Here is a 19,935-nt window from a genome sequence, read left to right on the forward strand (position 1 = left end):
TTCAATGAACTTTTCAGCTACAACAAATTACAAGCTACAACTTACAAATAACATTCTTTAGAATCAATTATACGCTTTACATTAAAAAGTCTCACAGCCACGGCATATTTCATCACAACATTCAAAATACAACAAGTTACAACTTGCAAACAACATTCTTTACAATAAATTCTAAGCTTTACATTAAAGAGTCTCACACCCACAACATATTTTATCACAATACCCAAAATACAATAAATTACTAAGTTACAACCATGGCCTCACACCACCTCATTGTCCGATGGCGTTGGATGTGTGACAATAGTACACTGTGTTTCAACAACAAAATCATCAACATTAGCACCAAGTTGAGCTTCCGATACCTCACCATGCTGTAATTGTAATGCCTCGATCTCGGAGTTCTAGATAGTTAGCTCTTAATACCTAATATTAATTCCAATACCACAACTATAAAATCTAAAAACTTCAATAAAATATTAATTCATTTGCTCAACCCAAATATCCATGTTCCTTCAAAGGGATAACAAAGAAGTTCTTAATAAAATAAATTAAAAACTCCTAAAAAACTCGAAAATATCATTAACTCATCATATCAAAATAACAAAAAATAATCAATTTACTAACTATGACTCTCAAATAAGCACTTGTTCCATCGGACACTTATTCCTTTACGAACATCAAACCTCTCTAACACTGTCTACTCTTGTTCTCCAACAGAACCATTAAGATCATTTGAAAAATGTTTGGAGATAAGGGGTAAGTTATCAACAACTCAGTAAGTAGAGAACATATACTAGTGTGCAAACATGAGCATTTACAAAGTTTGGAACGCAACACAAAACACTTTTTTTTTTTAGAATGCAGAGTTAGAACATGTTATCAAAAATATCAGAGTGAAATTTTGAAAATATTCATAATCAAAATCCCTTTGGCATAGCATAAACTGAAACATCACATCTTATCTTATCATATTAGAACAGAGACCATGTTTAATCCCCATGGTAGGGTTGTGCAAATCCCGGCAGCCAACCTAGCAGAAACAGAATGTGAATCTTTCAAAGTACTTTGACATAACATATATGATTCATCATCATCATCATCATCATCATCATCATATCAGAGCATCATATCAAAACAGAGACTATGTTTAACCCCCGTAATAGGGTTGTGCATTTGCGGATAACCAAGCGGATGCATATCAGAATTGAAATAGAATACCACTATTCTTTCTCATGGCAGGGCCATATCATATCAGAGCAAAAGCCATGTAAAATCCACGTGGTAGGGTCTCTAACTAAACAGAGCAGAAACAGAATCAGATGCAGAACCAGATAGTCATGCCAAAGGTTTTTCAGATGCCACATCTTATCAAAACAGAGTACTGAACAGAATTAGATCACAAAAACATAATTTATGTGCAACATTTTATATTCTCTTTTGCATAGTTCAGAAATAAAATGTCAAAAATAAGCTCATGTCTACACCAGTCATACAAGAAAATACTTTATTCTTATATAGAATTTCATAAGTAATGCAGAACAAATAACTGAAGTAGTTCAAATTTCCTTTCATAATAAAACATGCATATTTTTCAAAAATTAACCTCATCCCATTTTATTTTTATGCAAAGTCTAGCATAGGAATTTTATTTACCTGAACTTCTTAGCTTATCAGAATTTCTCCATTGCAGTATTGAATAAAAATCAATCGTCACCTATAAAATAGTCATGTACTTCCCTTAAATTTCAATTCGATTCTTAAACCTGAAACACTAAAATAACTTTTTTTTTTTTTTCTAAATGTCTAAAATTCTCTTAATCCTAAAAATATCATCACCTCCCAATTTCATCAAATAATCACCTAATTCTCTTAACATAATAATAACAAAATATTTTAATACTAAATAATATAATTTAAAAATCTTCTTTATTTTTTATGGAAAAATAAAGTTTCTGTAATAAATTATAACCTGTTCAGTCTCATTTAAAGCACAAAACCCACCGAATTATGAGTCCAAAACACCTTATAATATAACTTGAAGCCTTGAGGGTAAAATAGTAATATCATAAATAAGTCTTCTCCTATGCAAAATGCAAAAGAACACTTTAGTTTGTAAAATATCACAAGCGAAAGGGAGACCTAGGTGTGATGGAGACTCATCGAAAGAAGTTGCGGCGGAGCTGGGTGGATCCGGAGGTTGTAGGCAAGATGGGCGACTGAGCATGAGAGGGAGAGAGAGTGAGAGAGATGATGAGAGAACACAGTGACAGAAAGGGGGAGAGACGAAGAGGAGAAGCAACCCAAGGCCGTGGGCTTACCGAGTGGAAGAACAACGTGGGTGACGAGAGGTGCAAGACGACACCTTTTGCTCAGGTGATGACAACGTGGAGGGCTGACGACGTCGCTGAGTTCACTACGTTGTGGTTGGTGTCATCTAACGTAACAAACTTGCTCTGTTTTGAGCTGCAAAAACAGGGGTGTAACGGGTTGATTTTCTGTGAGATGGGGGTGGTGGCGTGCTGGGTTTTGGGTTGGTTGAGCAGATGGGCATTCACGGTGGTGGTGCAGGGACGACGCTGTGGGGGGTTGTAACACAGAGGCAGCAGTGACGCACTCGTTGGGGCTTCCGTGAGGGTGTTAGACGGCAACGGTGGTGCAAAGATGACTCCGTGAAGCAACCGTGTGTGGCTGTGCTAGTAGGTGCTGGGAGGCAACGACAATGACTGGATGGAGGTTGTGGAGGGTGGTGCTAAGGTGCAACACTGAACGAGGGTTGAGCTGAGAACGTGGAGAGGCAGTGGTGCACAGTTTGATTTTCCTGGTGGACGGTCACACAAGGGCTATGTGCATGGATGGGATGGCTTCAAAGGAGTGTGGCTTAAGGTTTTCTTTTCATGCAGGAGGTGAGCTTATTATAAATTGGCGATTGAGAACCCAAAATAAAACCTACATAAAAAGAGATGTGCATGGGAGTGGAATCGTGCGAGGCAGCGAAATTGATCATAGACTGATAGTTGGTTTTCATAGTTTAAAACAAATGGGTGTGGGCTTGGGTATTGGGCTTTTTCTTGAGTCATGGGTCTTGACTTAATTTCTAAAAATAATATGCGTCTCAACTCAATTTTTAAAAATAATCCAATTTGTCCTAAAAAATTCTCGGCTTGATTCTCACCTTGGCCCTTTAGAAAAATAACTTAATTATCAAGCCCAATAAAATCATAATTTTCCAAAATAAAGATTTTAGACCTGTGGTCTATAAAAAAAAAAATACTTGAACACTCAATTAGGTTTTTCATACGCATAAGCCCAAAACTATTTAAAAATTGAGCTTGGTTGAGTTCAGGTGTTACAAAAATACACATCCATTAGAAAGAAATATATATGCAGTTGAATAAATATAAAATTAATATGAAAAAAATTTCTTACCTATTTCTTCTTTCTCTTGGTCGCAACCTTCTTCACAGGCGGAACCTTCCTTTTTGTTGGCAACCTTCTTCTTTCTCTTAGTCTCAGCATTTTCCACATGCAGAACCTTCCTCTGCATTACTTGACGGAGGGTAGAGGATCGTTGTTCCAAAAGGTGGCATTGATGGAGGCTGTAATTCGGCGTGGTGTTAGAACGACTCAAATGTACGTAAAAAAAATATTTAAAAAGTTAGAAACGAATCTACCTGGATTGTATGTTGAACTCAGCTCGACTCCTCCGCATTACTCTACAGAGGGTAGAGGATTGTTGTTCCAAAAGGTGGCATTGATGGGGGTTGTAATTTGGTACGGTGTTAGAACGACTCAAATGCATTTAAGAAAAAAAAAATTAAAAAGCTTATAAGGAATCTACCTAGCTACCCCATGCGTATGTATATGAATTTGGATATGCATTTGGATGCATCATAAATGATGGGTAGTATAAATTTTTTGGATCATAATATCCCTATAATACACAAATAAAGATACATTAAGTAATTGAAAATATTGGACACGATGACATTTCTAAATGACCAATGTGTATCATATCTAAGTCGGTGGAATTAATGTAGAAGGCCTGGGTGGCCTTTCATCTTCATCTTTGTCTATCACGCTATTTCAACTGAATTCGTAGAACAAAATTACTAAACAGAAGCACATAAATCATTTCACACGTGAAACAAAAGGGGGAGGGGGGGGATTTTTCTCATTGATTGTACATGACACCATCACAAATCTAACTGATGCACAATACGATGACTAGCATGAAGGTGAATATCTTATGTGTTGCGTACACTGCAATTAGCTAAAAATACAATTTTGAATGCTTTCAATAATAGCTGCAAACATGATTTAGATGAAAATTTAAACCCATGTTTAAAAATTGAACATACATACTCATAAGGTATTTTCTCTGGTTTCTCTCATATGAGGGGTGTTCTTTGGAAATGATGATTCAATATACATTTAACTCATCACTTCTATAAAATCTGCCAAAAACAGAATTTACATATGAGAGCTCAATTGGAGAATCAAATGAAGATGGTAAAAAATAGAAGAAAACATCTAATGACTATGGCACAATTCATGATGAACTCCTTTACTAACCCTGCCAATAACTGCAGCAAAAACAAAATCATCATGGAAAGTATTAGCCAAAACCTGAGACCATGTTATGATCTTGCATGTAAATGGAAATGTAAATGTAAATCAAAGTGGATAGAAGAGAATCGATCAAATCTGGCCCATTCTCCTCTTCATTAGCCTTCAGCCCACGGGCCTCATAACAGACAACATGAAGAAGTTCATTTTCTATGCAGGTTTCGGGTAGTTATGCAACATGAAGAAGCTATTTCAGCATCATTTAAACGAAGTATACTCCACGATTGCCAAAAAACCATAAACCCACAAAAATACAGCCATTTCCAGAACCAGGAAATCAACTTTCTAAAAGTAGGAAAAAAAAAGGCATATTCTTTCCTTCAAAGAATAAAAAGAATGAGAAGAAACAAAGAGAAGAAATGGATGACGAGAAATCAAACCAAAACAGAGTGGTTTAGAAGAAGAGACAGTTGGAATCGTGGAAAGTGAAACAGAGAGCGGAAGGAAGAGGTAAGAAGCATTTAAGTGCTTTTAAGAAACTAACCCTGGCCAGGAAACTAGCAACAGAAGGGAGAACGCGACGAAGAACACGATGGAGGCTAGGGTTTTGCAGTGGGAGAAAAGACTCTGTCGGTTTTGACAGATTCGATGGACTTGACTTTATAAACCCGTTTTTAAGTTTTGACCCGATGAACCAGACTTTTGTCGGGTGGGCTCAGTCGGGTCGTGCGGGTTGAGCGGCCCATCGGGCTTCTTGCACAGGCCTATTTGTACCCACTGGATCTTATTCTTATTCATGATACAATCAAAAGAAAAAGAAAAGAAAAGTGCACTGAAATGACCCAGGTAATTGATTTTTCCCTAAAATGTTGACTTTTTCCTAAAATGTTAGGGAATGGGTGATGGTGGAGGGATAATGGATAGCTTTCATATTCAGTGTTTGCTTCAGTTATACAAGGCTGATCAATTTACAATTTGGTTTAGGCATTAAGCGCCACATGCATAGCTTCTACAGAAATTAACCGATATTAGAACATCAACATCTCTCCTATCTCTTACTAAAACCCCACAGTGAAATTTGCTTTCACAATCACATCACAAATGCACCCTACCCCAAACTATTTCCTCTCTCATGGGTTTGAACCAGAACTTGAAGTACTTGATCTGCACCGTTCTCTTCTTCTTTCTGCTCCTCAACACTTTCGTCCTTCCTTCCCCTTCTTCATCCCATGAAATCGAACCCAAAGTCCCCCATGAAGTCCCAACTCAGTACCAAGAATTCTACGTCATGAAATTACATTGTTTTGTATTTGAGAAAAACCCAAATTAAGAAGACAGAGTTGGACCATATAAAATCTAACATGTTCACGATAACAACTCAGCCATGTACAAACAAACACAAACACAGAAGAAAGAAGAGGAGATATGTAAAATAAGTGTAAAAATAACCCAGCCATGTACAGTGAGAGAGAGAGAGAGAACTTGGGTGTGAGTTTGTTCGGTCAATCGGAGTTGTCAGCAGCACTAGATTGTGGCTGACGTACTGCAAGTTGAAAAAATATGACTTGAATGTCGTGGGTGAAGGCGGGCGGAGGGGCGATGGCACGAAGGGAGAACGTGGGGTGGGGGGGGGGGGGAATTCGAATCAGAGGGGGGGGGGAATTCGAATCAGAGATGATTTGGGATAGAAATTTTTTTCTTATCAGCCGTTATTTACCACCCCACATCCTATGAAAAAAAAACTGTAGGTGTGGGGTGTGAGAGTGATAGTAGCTAATGAGTAGAATTTTTCTTTGAGATATGGGCGGTAAAAGTGTTTTACTAAAAAAAAAAAGTTAAAATAAATGCCTCATCACTGGTGTCCAGTGTGTTGTTGTAGAATTGAGGGGCAGATGAGTAGAACTGCTTTTAAATAAAATAGTAAAAATGATAAATTACATGGTGTGTGGTGTAGGAGATGATAAGTAGAATTATATATATATATAGGATAATAATACCCTTATACCTTATTTACTATTGCTTTACTATCGAGTTCTTTTTTTTTTCCCTTTTACTCTTTGAATTTGAATTTAAAGTCTCAGAACATGATCTTTTTGCATAATCTAGAAGCAAACAAATTTAATCAATTAACGTAATCATGTAATTTAATTAAAAATATATTCCATTTTATAAAAATTGACCTTGTGCTTTTTGAGTCAATCTTTATAAAATTGAATTTATTTTTAATTAATTTATATGATTACTTTGGTTAATTGAATTTATTTTTTTTCTAGATTATGCAATAATTCTAGGATTTTTAATTCATATTCAAATAGCAAAAGGAAAAAAAATAACTGAATAGTAAAACAGTAGTAAAGGAGGTGTAAGGGTATATATATATATATATATATATATATATATATATATATATTTAGAAAAAGATGTTGAAAACATCATTTCTAAGCATATTTTTGGTCTCTTGTTTCTAGGTTATCAGCAATAGATCCGGCAAATGACCTTCTGATTCCGGCAAAAGAACTTCTGATTCTAGTAAAATAATTTCTTATTTCGTTGTTAACTAAAGGTTTATCAAAATTAATTTTAGCAATATTGTTAAAATATTGCTAAATATAATTAATGTTAAGTTCATCATAAATAACTATGGCAGGAGGAGCTCCAAAGTCCATTCATATATATATATATATATATATATATATATATATATAGTCCATTCATATATATATATAAATATATATATATATATATCTCTTATATCTTAAAAGCATCTATTTGAGATGAATATGAATGAATAGTAATTTAAGTTTGACACTTTTTTTTCCATCAATGCCCCGGGTGATTGGGTCTTATTACAGTTTTCTCCTTCCTTTTTTGTTTTACTTTCCGCAGGTGCACTTTTGTCAGCTGCTGTAATTACGTTTTTACCCCCTAGTTCATGTGTCATCTTATTTCTTTCTTCTGCTGTTGCCCGGTTTGATTGAATATTATTACACTTTTGCCCCTTATTGGTGTCTAATGCCTGATGGACTTCTCCCATCTATTACGTTTATGTCCCCAGTTCTATTCATTTTTTCTTCACACAGTGCCATCTCATCTCGGTATGATCGAATATTAGTCTGTGTTTTTGGTGTCCCTCTTTCATTTCCATGATTTCTTTCGTTCCTTTAGTCACGATTTTGGTTCTTTGTTAGTTGGGTCTCACGCATTTGGTTGGTCCTACTGTTTCGTGGTGTGACGTTGTCAGTCGAGGGGATATTTTAGCCTGTTGATAGGAGGGATGGAGGGCAGAGTCGTGTGTTCTGGTTTTTGAGCGTCAATTGTAGAGCTTTGAGACTCGGGTGCCGAAGAGGAAGAAAGGATTTCTGCCGTGTGTTTTGAGGGTTGTTTTTTTTTTTTTTTTTTTTTTTGCTTGGCCGATAGTATGTTTTTCTAGATCTTCTGGATTTCCCTATTTAGTTCCAGAGAAATTCAACAAAATGAGAAGCGCATGGTTTTTAAATCTTCTAAGTTGTGTTATTTGATATGTGTTTTTAATTTTTTTTTTTATTTTCGTATTTATTTTAGTTTTTCATGTCGTGATTTGTTGTTTGTTACTTATGATTTTGTGTTGAATCACTTCAAATTTTTAAAGAATTTATTATGTTGTGTCTTGTTTGTTAATTTTATTGCTACAAAATTTTTTTGGTTTTTGTTTTGTTTGAATTTCGTTGGAAAGTTTACCTGCTGAAAATGTTTAATAATGAGTATATGATAGACATGAATGGTGGAGTATTACATAAGAAGAAATGAGAGGAGAGCTTAAGGAAATAGCAAGACAATTCATGCACATGTTGTGAGTTTAAACTGTGTAGAATTTTCTATTGTGTGCTTACTTTGTGTTGTATGTTTTGGAGTTTATGAATGATTCTTGTTATGATTTCAGTTATAAGAATGTGAACAGATTAATATTTCAATATTAGCTATCAAACTAAAGAAAATTAGAGGATAAGTGAAGAGAAAATAGAAGGTGAAACCTTTTAGTGATTTATGGTTCAGTTGTTGCATATCTTGTTTGAACCTCATTCTTATAATGTATCTCTATTCTTTTGTCTAAATTTCTCATTCACCTCCTCCTCTTTGCGGATAACACAAATCTTCTAAACTAAATTACTTTCTCCTGTGAGGATCCTATCTAGGTTACCTAATTCTCTTATGACCTCATTATTCCCTCAAATTATAAATTGCTCCACTTTATGTATTGACATAATTATTATTAGATTCAAGCACTACATTTATATTTGTTCACTATACTTTATATGTTCTATATTAACATGCTCTTAAATCTTTGATAACTATGCTTCAACTCCAAATTCATTTCATTCAAAAATATTTACTGTATATCCAAAACATTGCAACATTATGTTCAAACAAAAAATGTATCATACAATTGGGTGTAGACGTTGATCAACTCCAAAAGTAGCATCACAAAACCTTCAGTGTTCTCTCTATAAATGCTGTGAATGAGGAGAACACACCACCTCTAGATGCATAACTCCAAAAACTTTTTAACCGCCATTTCGATAACGAAAAAACAATTTCTTGATATTTAGTCGTTTAAGAAACAAACTATAATATGAATTCGAAACATAATCCTTTATTTTTCAAACTTGCTTGGATCTATAATTTGTTTAAACTTATTGTTGTTTGAATTAGTAGTTTCTAACTGAAATGAGTTATATTATTTTTGTAAATCTTGTCATTAAATTTTCTTGTACTGAATTTTTATATTTTAAAATAATTTATTTTATAAAAATACAAAACAAACCTGCCTCGCACGTAGGTCCACTGCTAGTTTGCGTATATAAGAGAGAAATTACGCCAAAACGAACCTTAATCAAAATATAAAAATGTTGTGTTCCCATTCTTAAACTGGAACGATTACGGATTATTTTTAATTCGTCTCCATGGTCCGGATTGCTTGATCACTGCCCCTCTTTGGAAATTGGAAGCGCGAGACTGGGAAGCAAGAGAAACCCTCGTTCAAAGCAAAAGGGATCATCAGAGTCTAGAAGCAGTGAGCTTGAGTATTTTTAGGGGTTGTGGCAACGGTGGCCCCCAAAGAGAGAGAGACAGAGAGAGATGGGAAATCCAAAACAAAAGTGGACATCGGAGGAAGAAGAAGCATTACGTGCCGGAGTGGCCAAGCACGGCACCGGCAAATGGAAGGACATCCAGAGAGACCCTGAGTTCAATACCGTCCTCTTCTCTCGCACCAACATTGATCTCAAGGTTAGGTTACTCTCTCTCTCTCTCTCTCTCTCTCTCTCTCTCTCCATATATATATATATATATATATATATATATTATTCTGGTCTTATAGTATCAGCTAACCGAGATCGTCGATAATTAGTTTGAGGACTTGTTATGCTGAATTTGAAATTTTTTTACTTTCAAGTATTAAAATCATTATGTCTTTGGCACTATGCACAGTAGGTTTTGATGAACACACAAAGCCCAAAATCTAGAGTAAATGCAACGAAAGAATGTTTCTTTGTGATTTGTGAGGAGCGGGTGTTCTTCTTGATTATTATTTTTTTATAAGTAAAAATATTATATATATCAAAAGGAGTAATCAAGTACACTGAATGTATACAAGAAAACATTTTGCTCATATTAGAAGCCCCTAATGACCCAAAAAGTCAGTGAAAAAACAACCCAAAATACACCAAGCTTGACCCCAACCCCTTGTTCCCGTAAAACTAAAAATCTACCCGAAAACTCAACCCCAACCCCTTGTTTCCTGTCTTCACAATGCCCTCCCTTTAGACTTCCTTCTAGTTGAGCTACTACCCTTAGCGTTGTAGTTGATTGCCCAAGAAAGACACTGTAACTCTCTACTTTTCTTGAAACTTGATTTGATTTCAAGCGTGTGGCTTGCCTCAATTGCAGTGATTAGTTCTTTAAATTGGTCTTCACATTCTCCACGTGAAATTTTCATGAACTGCTGAATCTTGTTAACTTTAGGCAAAATCCAATCCGCTATTAGAGGAAGAGAGACAAGAGGAGTAACATTATTCCCAGACACAGTATCCAATTGCACTTCCGACTCTAGACATTCCTCTACACAAGGCACCACCGCCACCCATTGGTTCTCCAGCAACTCCATTGGTTCTGTCCAATGGTATCAGGGTCTCCATTGGAGATTCTGGGGTGACAGCAAGTCACTTAACCTCTGGGGTGATAGCGGATCCTACATCTCTTTTAGACCTTGGCAGTACACCATTTTCCTTCAACTCCGACGAGGGAGCCAAAGTTTCTTTGGGGACCAAGGGTGTAATACCGACTATTGGTCTATCCTGTGTTACATGAGACGAATGGCATTCCGTTATTGATGTCTCTATGCCGATACCCGATGTAGACCCCGCTTCAAATATCCTAGATTTCCTTTTGACCCGCCGTACTCTCCTGGATTTGGTTATAGGGACAGGGCTGAATCCGATTTTCCGTTTTCCTTTATCAGCGTTTAAAGGATTCGGATTTATCTTGTTTCTTACAACCCTGTTGCCTCCAGCTGAAAGCAGGTCTATTTTCGTAGATGAGAAAGCTATCGCTGCCTTCAATTCTACAAGTTGGGTTTCCATCTCCTTTAAAGAATTGTGCATCTCGACAAGCTGGTTCTGAGGCATGATTTGCAAACCCCCCTCACTCTAAACCCCTAAAGCATGACCCGTCTTACTCCCAAAACGACACCCACGGGATTGATCCACCAGCAACGCCTCCCTATGAGCTATTCTCTTGCCGAAGGAAAAATCACGCAGCACCTCCCCCATCCTTCTCCAGCCACTACACCCCTCCTCAAGAATGAAAATAAAATTCCTCCTCCCACCACCACCATACTCTTCCACCGCCATATAACGTTCTCGAGCATTCGAGCAACGATGTGCCATGAAACTGCGACTACCTTCCCGGACAGTGGACAAAAAATCCTGTTTCTCATCCTTTGTGCACGCATCCATGTCCTTAGCCAGCCATTGTACTGTTGTTGAACCTAGAACCAACTTAGATATCACCCTTTGACTCCTTTCAGTAATGGCCAACATGCTCTCCTCCTTCACTAGTGTAAAGGATTTAGATTCTATGACCAACTCCATAGAAGAACCCATATTGAGCACGACAACCCCAAAAATAGTCGTGAAAACCTGTCACGTACCACCCAAGAGGGTGTTTACCATTGTCGAATGGAAATGTACGGAGAAAACTAAGGATGTACGTAGAAGGCGGCCGAAAAAAGTGTTGCTAAAGGTCCATGAATGGGTTCGCCGAAGCCCGTTGAAGCTTTCTGTGGCAGTGGATGTGGCAGGAGCCCAGGAACACCGGTCGAGTTTGCCTCTTTAAACATGACAAAAACAAATTTTGCGAAGAAACCAGGTCGCCGGAGAGATAGTCTATGCCAAACGGCCCTCGGCGAAGTCGTTGAGGCCCATCGAAACTCTTTGTGGGAGGTGAAAAGTCACTCTCCGTTCTAGGGTGGATGAGGGTGGCGGCGTGTTTAGGTTTTCAGAAAAGAAAAAGGGTACGCAGAGAGAGAAAGCAGGTTTGAAAGTTGCTTCACAAACTTCTTGATTATGGCCTTGTATATTTTAACCCAATGGAGATTTTCGCAAGCAATAATTTTTTTGTGAAGTAAGAAGAATTTATTAAACCACATAATGAGGCAACACCCAAGTACACATAAAGTATACATGAAACCTACTTACAAGCTAAGCGCTGTGAAAAATAGCATAAAATTCATTAACACTAGTCCCATTCAATACAATTGCCGAAGCCCAAAGTAACAATGTATGAAAGAAAAATCCCTAAACCCTCCCGATGAGTGTTCCCTATTGTCGAAACCATTCCTCTCCCTCCAAGTACACCACATTAAACATAGAGGCAACAATCTTCCAAACAGCCACGATGTGACAATTGCCCCGAATTCCTCTCCAACATAACAACATGACGATTGCCCCAAACCTATTCCTTTGCAACCAATATATTAGCATGCAAAAATCCTTGAACCAACACAATTGGTTGTTAGTACATTGAATTGTGACGAGGAGCTTGAAGATTTTTTACTAGCAACAACTATGAATCATTGGGAACCACTTCAATATTTGTTAGATCACAAGCTATCCGGTAGTTTCTCTCGGTGCGTTAAGCTATCTCGTAGTTTCTCTCGGTGCGTTAAGATATCTTGTAGTTTCTCTCAGTGCTATTAGTTTCCCGTTACTTAGATTAACATCCACTATGATAGCATGCAAGTATACACTTTGTTTAGCAGGTCTCTTATAAGTAATACTCAAAGCAATAAACTATAGGGGATTTTACATGAAAGAAGCGTTTTGCACTATGTAGAAATTTGGTTCCTCGAGATATGGTTTGTATTTTTTACCTTTTGCTATGTTGAATTTAACTTCCATGATTCAAGATCTGAATAAATGGTATTGATGTGCTTTACTTCCTTTGATTACAAGATATTAATACGGGGCAAGTAGATCATCATACAAAATTACATTACTGTGGCTGGTGAATTAGCTCTACAACCTCTAAGTCGGAAGGGGGTTGTCTCCAAAAATTATTGTCGTTGAGAACTAAAATATGATGAAGTGCTAGGGCATAAAATGGACGGATTCCATGGAAATCAAATGAGATACCACCCCCTTTGCGATTTATCCTGGCACTCATACTTAATAAGTCATTTCTTAGACCATGCTTTTATTAAGCTCATCCCTACAAGATTGGAAATCTGTTTAGAAGTCATTTTGTTGATGGAGAGGTTGCCTAGGGAGAAGAACCATATCCCGAGCTGGTGATTGCGAGTCAGATCTGATTTTTGTCTAGTTACCTATAGACATCATGTGATATCCTATATTGAGTGAGTGTAGGTGGTGAATGGGATCCCACGTTGCTTGGACGTGAGAAGTTCTTGCACGTTATAATGATTCTAAGCGGCCCAAGTGTACCATTGACTAGTCCTTTTGGAGCATGGGTTCAGATGTGGCTTTACTTGTAAAAAAAAAAAAAAAGATGTGGCTTGCACCTCTCATGGGGAATTACACATCAAGTTTAGATGTGCCTTGCAGATATCACTATGTTAGCATAGAAAAATAATTGAGGCAAGGAGTTAATGTCTCATGGACAGGTGTTACACCCCTTGGAGCCACTGCCTGCTAGATTGTTGTTGACATGATGATTGCAGAGGTAACGACTTGGTTCTCACCTGATAGTATTCCCTTGCTACAGCATCTTTGAGGGTATTACTAAGTTTATATCCACTACAGCATCTTTTGAGGGCATTAGCAAGTTTATATGATGGGCAAGTCTGAACTCCATTATTGGCTGTGTCATTGAGCTTATATTGTTTGTTGAGGTGTTGTGCCTCCATATAGTGTAATTTTTTGTGCGTTTCAATTTATTTAACTTCTTTACCTTCCATTGGAAGTAGCTTCTTTTCATAACTATGAAGAAATTGATGTAGTGGATTTCAACTAATTTAGTATCACAACATATGTTTCTTCTAGTAAATTCCTATGCGCCTAGTACGTGCTCTCATTGTTTTCTTTATGAATAGGATAAATGGCGGAATATGAGTGTTAGTGCTGGCCAAGGCCCCAGGGAAAAATCACGGACACCAAAAACAAAACCTAACCCTGATGCTCCCGCCACTCCATTGGCCATTTTACAGACCTCAACTGCTGCTCCAGTTGCAAATATTGCAACAACTGATCCAAATATGGATGATTCTTCAAAAAGCTTAATGGATGGGAAAAATGCTTCAAGGTATGGCATGTATTTTTTCTCTTGTTTTTGGTGCCGATAAATTTCCTTGTCTTTTATTTTCAATAACCAATAGAAAAATTATGCAGGTAACTCCATGATGCCGTATGGTATGCTATGAAGTTTTGAATTGCATATGTTTGCATGTCGGCTGAGTGATTGGAATTTTTCTGAATGACAAAAGGTCTGGAATGATAAGTGGGAATACGAGTTTGTAGTTTGAAAGAAGACACTTTTTTCAAAATCTTATAAATTCATGCAAGCATTGCAATAGGATGGTTAAAAAGTAAGGGGAAAAGGAAATGCTGTATATGTATATCTTGAAGCCTAAGAATGTTTCAGCTGACAAGTAGAAATGAGATGGCCATCATTTCTTTAAAACTATAGCATAGTCCTTTATTAAGAAGATAAGTGAGTCGTCATCAGACTTCGAACATAGCTTGTCGTCTTTGGCGTCATAAAGTAGGCTTATATGTGAATTCAGTGTGGAAGAGAGTTATATATCTTGATCCCTCTCTAATAAAAAAAAATCATATCTTGATTCCTAAGCTAGGGACTTGTAGAGTCTCCTGCCCAAATGCATGGAATCGTGGCATGCTTTCTTACATTTCCTAATTGCAAGAACCTCTAGTCAAATGAAAAACATAAATGAGGCACGACTCAAAGCTCTGTAGTTAATTTTGTTGGAATTATAAAGTTGGTTTATGTGGCACATTTACAATTTGATGCACAAATACTGACTGGCACAATCAGGTTATGCTTTGTGTTCCATGGGATCTCATAAATACTCTTCCTAAAATCATATGTCAAGATGATTTTTGAAACCAGCTATATTCCATCGTGGTTGGCCTTTCACCCCTAGCCTTATTTTCAGTGACAAGATTTCTCTGTTACTTCTATGCATTCAAACTATTCTACCAGGAAAACCTTTTTTAATGTCAGTACAATCATGTGCAAGTAATCCCAAAGAAGTTTCATTTTGGGTAATATGCCCTTGAAAATTAGAAAAGATTCATTTCTTCTCCCTCCAAAAAAACATATATGCCCACAGTTCTTACGAAGTGTCTTGTTCACGTTTTCATTAATTCCCGGTAGCCTTATATAACTCGAAATGTTTTAAGGTATTAGTTTCGTGTTTTGTTTGAAAGATTTTATCATTTGTTTTCAGGTACAATGCAATGATCTTTGAAGCACTTTCAACCTTGAAAGAACCAGATGGACTGGATACTGGTAAAATTGTTAGCTTTATTGAGGTAATGATTCATTTCTCCATATATCATTTTAGTACGGTGGAGGAACTTAATGATTAGGCTTAGAAAAAATATCTCTAAGATACTACTGATGCCAAATATTGATGTAAGCTTTATGACAGCAGGAAATTAATAGAAGTAGCTGCTATATTTTGTTCTCGTTGAATTCTTCAGACTAAATTGAATTTCCCTGGTACACTGTATATCCATGTTCTAATCTGCAGCCAAATTTGAGAAAATTTTAATTGCCAGATGGGTGAATAATGCATAAGAACCTGCTCTCCTACTGGGAGGAAAAACAGCTGGAAACAGTTGCCAATGCCCTGTAGGCTGATGGTCGCACTCTCCTTTTGCTATTCTAGTTGCTACGATGACCACTTAGAAGAAGCAATAGAATCTGATTCTGCTGATGCATTTTGATTTGGTTGTTGTGCTGCTTCTATGATTTCTAATAATGAGCTTTCCTTAACTATCAAAGAAATAATAATAATGAGCTTTCCTTTTGTCTTACAATAAGAAGGAAGCGGTTTAGGGATTGGCTGGTTTTTGAAGTTGTGAATGATGTTACCTATTTGCTGCTACTTTACTTTATGTCATGTTTCCTGAATCTTCTTTAGGCTATATATCAGCCATTATGCTTACACTGATTGCATGTTTCAGATAAACGATTATTGTCCTGTTTTCCAAATAATTATTGTTGCAGAAAAGGCACGATGTTCCACAAAATTTTAGGAGGCTATTAAGTACAAGGTTGAGAAGGCTGGTTGCACAAGACAAACTTGAAAAGGTAATTGATTTTATGCTTTTCAGTGTAGATTATTTACTAATTATTTTGCAGTATTCCTTTTATATCATAAAATTTTACTTTTGCCTATCAAAAAAAATATTATTTCGCCGTATTCCTCTTGCTGGTTCAAGGCCTCGTTTGTTTTCACAAAACTTTTCAACTCATCTCATCTAATCATTATAATTTTCCCAAATTTTCATACAAAATAAAATAAATAATTCAACTTTTTCAAATTCCAAAATAAAAATAATATTAAAAAAAGATATTCTAATAATATTTTATTCAATTTTCAATTTTCATCACATCTCATCTCATCTGTGAAAACAAACGAGGCCTTAATATACCCATATGAGCCATACCATTTCAAGCAGCTGGTGTATACTTGGTGCATTATGCTCAAATGTGTGATACCCCATATGATAAGAGGATAAGGTAGGTGATGTATGATAGCCCACATTGCTTCGGAAGAAGTTCTTGTTCTTTATAATGTTCCAATGAGGCTCTAATTGTATTATTGACTAGTTCTTTTGAAGTATAGGCCATGTGGTTTGGACATTCCATTGAGGCGTTACAAAATGTAATATAATATGGAATTGATACTTGCTCATTATTACAAGCTTTAATTTACTTTTCATTCCATAAAAACGGATCTTTACATGATAAAGCTATTCATTTGCTCTAGCACCCAGTTGCCTAGTGTTTATTTGGTTGTTTGCACTTCTTGGTTACCATAGATGACTGCTATTTCTGAAGTTCAAGGAGATTTATGTATTTCTACCACTCTAAACCCTAAAATTAGAATAGAAACTCTAAAAATTCCTAATCCTAATTCTCTAAGTGCCGCATTCTAATGGGCCATGGGCCATGGCGAGTTTGCTCTTTGTGCAATGCTCTCTCCTCTTGTTGTAGCTATTTCTGATGTTATGATCACACATTGACTCCTAATTTCTTTCAAGAGGAGTAATGCTAGATGGGAGTTAATTACGTTAGTCATTCATTCACTAAGTATCTTGTACAAGTCAGCCATTAGGAAATGGCTAATGCCAAATGGAAGCCATAGTATCTCTGGTGATGGTAATGGATTGAAATCGTGTAATTTTGTGAATTCTTAATGCAATTCCATCATAATTGAAGAGATGGCTTCTATGTTGTCACTCTGTTTTCAATTCCATGCCATGCCTTTATACATAATAATCTTGTCATTCTGACGGCATTTTAAAGCAGACTTGTTTCGACTTCAATGAGCACAGTTGTATTCAAGGTCACCAGCCAGCACATTAGCAGCATTCCAAACTGGTAAATATATTAGTTGGGGTGAAATATAAGGCCAATCAATCCATTGTCAAAATGCAGGTCCAAAACTGCTACAAGATGAAAAATGATGTCTCATCTGAGACACCTACCCAAAAACAGGACATCCAATGTAAGCAATTGCAGAGCATTGATGATGTGCCTACAGAAGATACAATAAAGGAAGTAGCAGAGGCTGCTGCTTACAAGATTGCTGAAGCAGAAAACAAATTATTTGTAGCAGCTGAAGCAATTAAGGAGGCAGAGAGAATTTCAAAGATGGCTGAAGACACGGATTCACTTTTACAGTTGGCAAAAGAGATTTTTGAGAAATGTATATGGAAGTCCAGATTCTTACAATTTTACCATAAATTTTTGAACTTTCTTTAACTATATTTTTATTCTTGGCAGGTTCACAAGGTCAAATGGTGTTTATGGCTTAGGAATATGATTCATCTTAATGAAATTGGATGAATGACACCTCTGATTAGCATTTGTAAATTTAAGTTTATTTTCTTTCCATCCACATTTACTCCCAGGTGTAGTCGAACTAGTTTGTTTTATTGGTTGCGAAATAATGTATCTTGGATTCTTCTCCTTTACGCTTTTAATAAAGTTGATTTACTTATCAAGAAAATGATGATATTAGATCTCTCCAGACAAGACCAGGTGATGGGAGAAATTTTAATGATTGTCACAGGTTTGGATGGATTTTGCTGTCCAGATATTCTTTATTTTATATACGGTTTTTCCTCATTTTCTTAGATTTTCATGTTTGGGGGACAGAGCAGTAGAGGACTTTGCTTTTGGTTGAAAAGGTGCAGATTATGCCTGGTCTATTTGTGAAAGAGTATTACCCCAAGTCTAATGAACATGGATACTTGCTATTTGTTAGAGATGTGTGGTCCAACTTGTAAGAAAAGCTAACGATTAGTTATGGTGATTTCCTGTTAGGGCATTCGGTCTCACAAGTTGGTGAAAACAGAGGGAATGAAAAGCTGTTTTGAACATCTGCACAAGATCTTATTTATCGACAATATCAACTGTTACAAGAGACATAATTGTCGGGTACAACCAAACAGAGGTGTCCCTTCGTACATCCCTAAGCAACACCCACTATGGTAAACCTTCACCATGAGAGAGCGTGAATGTGGTGTGGGGGTGCATAATGTTATTGGGTGGTTATCTCATGCATCTACATCTCCCACTTGAAGGCACAAGAACCCTTCCATTTTTATCTGTTCTACTTGTTGCAAATTCCAATTTGAGTATAAAACTCTATCGATTCATCCGTTCATACGTACTTCATCCATTATACATATGGAATCTCATGTGATTCAGTAAACAAAATAGAAATTCTATCATTGCTTGATCGATCCATATGATTTGATGAAGAATGAGCAAATAATGGGATTCTTTTCTATAAAAGAGATGAAAATGCTTGGGGGTGTCTCCTATCCATAATATGTGGAAGTATCGACCCTAGCCTGTTTTACCTTGTTTTACCTTAATTGTTAGTTGAATAAGTAAAAGTTATGTAGTTGAACATGTTTACCTTGGTACCAAAGAAAAGTTATCCTCATACCAACTCTCATATGCAACACCTGTAGATCAATATATAATATGACAAGGCTCCGTGTGCGCACAATTTTGTCACTACCTTACCTTACCGCACCTTATACTATGTACTTTCACTGACAACATATTAGGGGTGGTTTTGTTTCACTAAATATAGTGAATGACATCAGTTATCTATGGTTAGGAAATTAGTCTATACTTGCCACAATTGACAACTTTCAGTCAAACATATAAATCATGTATCAACTTACACCGAATCTTTATCAAGTACTTCCTCTAAGGCCATTCTTGAGGTTTTCCTCAATTGCTTTATCAGCGATTTTACATTACACAATCATAAATATTACCTATAAAATGTGGTGCATATTAATATTTTTTACACCCAAATGAAATGTAATATCCATATTTCATTAGTGTCTCCTAACTATGAATGACCAATTTATTCTCGCGAGTAGAATTACATAATCTTATTTATCCAGGCGTCCTCATATTCTTCTGAGTTATGTCCTTTAACCATGTAGTTATCTCACGTAGGTGTTTCCTAATCCCATATTAGCTACATGCACTCTGAATCTCTCTAGAGACAATCTCTTAGTCATAGGGTTGGCTACCATATCAATTGAGGGAATGAAGTCAATCTTAAGTTCCCCTTTATCTACTATATCTAAAATG

General features: G+C 36.4%; 1 protein-coding gene and 1 long non-coding RNA gene across 4 annotated transcripts; one reads left to right on the top strand and one right to left on the bottom strand.

The window, feature by feature from the left end:
* Positions 1-3,295: 3,295 nt before the first annotated feature.
* Positions 3,296-6,227, bottom strand: LOC121253708. Of its 3 annotated transcripts, none has more exons than XR_005938436.1 (3): positions 5,679-6,227; positions 3,839-3,931; positions 3,296-3,596 (listed from the first exon to the last, which is right to left on the bottom strand). It is a non-coding gene; the product is annotated as an uncharacterized LOC121253708 (long non-coding RNA). The 3 variants fall into 3 exon arrangements; XR_005938435.1 differs by having other exon boundaries at positions 6,049-6,221; XR_005938434.1 differs by lacking the exons at positions 3,839-3,931; positions 5,679-6,227 and adding an exon at positions 3,672-3,766.
* A 3,202-nt stretch (positions 6,228-9,429) lies between these two features.
* On the top strand, positions 9,430-18,322 carry LOC121252849 (telomere repeat-binding factor 4-like). Its single transcript, XM_041152676.1, has 6 exons — positions 9,430-9,831; positions 14,153-14,361; positions 15,527-15,611; positions 16,312-16,395; positions 17,749-18,019; positions 18,097-18,322. Exons 1-6 carry the CDS (start codon positions 9,682-9,684, stop codon positions 18,126-18,128), a joined length of 831 nt encoding a protein of 276 aa, XP_041008610.1. The 5' UTR covers positions 9,430-9,681; the 3' UTR covers positions 18,129-18,322.
* The last annotated feature ends 1,613 nt before the right edge of the window (positions 18,323-19,935 follow it).

Source organism: Juglans microcarpa x Juglans regia, chromosome 2S, assembly GCF_004785595.1.
Source record: "Juglans microcarpa x Juglans regia isolate MS1-56 chromosome 2S, Jm3101_v1.0, whole genome shotgun sequence".
NCBI classification, from domain to species: domain Eukaryota; kingdom Viridiplantae; phylum Streptophyta; class Magnoliopsida; order Fagales; family Juglandaceae; genus Juglans; species Juglans microcarpa x Juglans regia.